The sequence below is a fragment of the Cebus imitator genome, unplaced genomic scaffold (assembly GCF_001604975.1).
Source record: "Cebus imitator isolate Cc_AM_T3 unplaced genomic scaffold, Cebus_imitator-1.0 Scaffold38, whole genome shotgun sequence".
Lineage (NCBI taxonomy): Eukaryota > Metazoa > Chordata > Mammalia > Primates > Cebidae > Cebus > Cebus imitator.
Window position 1 is genome coordinate 8,747,232 of NW_016107353.1, and position 2,123 is coordinate 8,749,354.

At 38.9% G+C, this 2,123-nt stretch overlaps 1 protein-coding gene across 1 annotated transcript in view; it reads left to right on the forward strand.

The window, feature by feature from the left end:
• The window catches only part of RCOR3 (REST corepressor 3), a 63,071-nt gene that overhangs the window by 17,969 nt on the left and 42,979 nt on the right, over window positions 1-2,123 (forward strand). Inside the window, exon 6 of the mRNA XM_037737445.1 lies at window positions 884-1,008. Coding sequence (XP_037593373.1) covers window positions 884-1,008 — 125 coding nt within the window. The remainder of the gene's footprint in view (window positions 1-883; window positions 1,009-2,123) is intronic.

Genomic DNA, 2,123 nt, shown 5'->3' on the forward strand with positions numbered 1-2,123 from the left:
GAGTTTCGCTCTTGTTACCCAGGCTGGAGTGCAATGGCACGATGTCTGCTTACTGCAACCTCCACCTCCTGGGTTCAAGCAGTTCTCCTGCCTCAGCCTCCCGTGTAGCTGGGACTACAGGCGACCCCACCATGCCCAGCTAATTTTTGCATTTTTAGTAGAGACAGGGTTTTACCATGTTGACCAGGATGGTCTTGATCTCTTGAACTAGTGATCCACCTGCCTCGGCCTCCCAAAGTGCTGGGATTATAGGCGTGAGCCACCATGCCCGGCCATATATGATTCCCTTTATGTGAAATGTCCAGAGTAGGCAAATCCATAGAGACAGAAAGTAGATTAGTGGTTGCTAGGGACTGGTGGAGGCGGAAAATAGGGAATGACTGCTAACAGGTACAGGATTTCTTTTTGAGAATATGAAAATGTTCTGGAATTAGATAGAGGTGGTAATTGTACAAGTTAGTGAATTCGTCAAAACCACTAAGTTATATACACTTAAAATAGTGAAGTTTATTTTATGTGAATTATATCTTAAAAAAAAAAAAAAGTCCAGTTTACAGAGGAGAAAAAAGTAATTGAATAGCTCTTTTAGGAAAGCATATATTGAATACTGAATCGCTGTGCTGGGGACTTCTGGGGACATTCTCACCAAGTTAGTTTGACCTCTTTCCCTCCTGTCCTGGAACAAATAGGAATGAATATTCATTTACAAATGTCAGTGAAACTGATATGGGATACTGACTGTAACAGTACTTTTTAGCTCTATAATTCATAAAAGGTACCCATGAAATATTTTTTATTTATGCCTTTATTAATAAAGAATATCATTAAAAAATTCATTTTGTTTGAGTTAAACTTGCTGATATTAACATGATATTTTTTTAAGCTTCCAGATAAGACAATTGCAAGCCTTGTAAAATATTACTATTCCTGGAAAAAAACTCGCTCTCGGACAAGTTTGATGGATCGCCAGGCTCGTAAACTAGCTAATAGACATAATCAGGGTGACAGGTATGTTGGTTATCTTTATATAGTTATATTGTTAGGGACACTACATTTGATTGCTTACATTTCCTAAGGCAGAAAAGTTAGCATAACACACTGTAAGTATTCCGTATTCTTACATTCATGTTTCTGCTCTGACAAGAAGAGCCAAGTGGTTAAAGTTTTAATATGAAGAGCTCTTTCACCTCTTTTCATTTTAATCACAGATGCTTCCTTTTAGTATTGATACATTCAATACACATATTTAGAATGTATTAAGGAGTATATTCTGGCTGGGGTGTGGTGGCTCACACCTGTAATCCCAGCACTTGGAAGGCCAAGGCAGGCAGATCACGAGGCCAGGAGTTCAAGACCAGTCTGGCCAACATAGTGAAACCCTGTCTCTATTAAAAGCACAAAAAATTAGCTGAGTGTGTTGGTTTGTACCTGTAATCCCAGCTACTTGGGAGGCTGAGGAAGGAGAATTGTGTGAACCCAGGAGGCAGAGGTTGCAGTGAGCTGAGATTGTGCCATTGTACTCTCATCCAGGTAACACTGCCAAGATTCCATCTCAAAAAGAAAGTATATATTCTGTGAAAGAAGCTTTTTTTATAATTACCTGAGTAACTGTGATCCTTATTATTGAGGCTAAATCTTTTGATAGTATAAAATTATTTTGTTTCATTTTTGTCTGTCTTCATTCTCCAATTGGAGGACTGAAATTTAAGTTTTAAATTGTATGTGTTACCATTTCCCAAGTGATATTTCTTTTTAAATCCCTTTCTCATTGGGTCTCTGTTTTTGACCTAGAAGTGTTTGCTAAAAAGATACTGCGTACCCAATGAGATAAGTGTTTCTGAATACTGCAGAAATGTTAATTAAAAGCTCATCTTCCCAAGTACAACTCTTATTCTGTTAAATAATATTTAGTGAAATTACTAACATATATTACAGTTTGATAAGAACACTAGAATATGGCCAGGCGCGGTGGCTCAAGCCTGTAATCCCAGCACTTTGGGAGGCCGAGGCGGGTGGATCACAAGGTCCGGAGATCGAGACCATCCTGGTCAACATGGTGAAACCCCGTCTCTACTAAAAATACAAAAAATTAGCTGGGCATGGTGGCGCGTGCCTGTAATCCC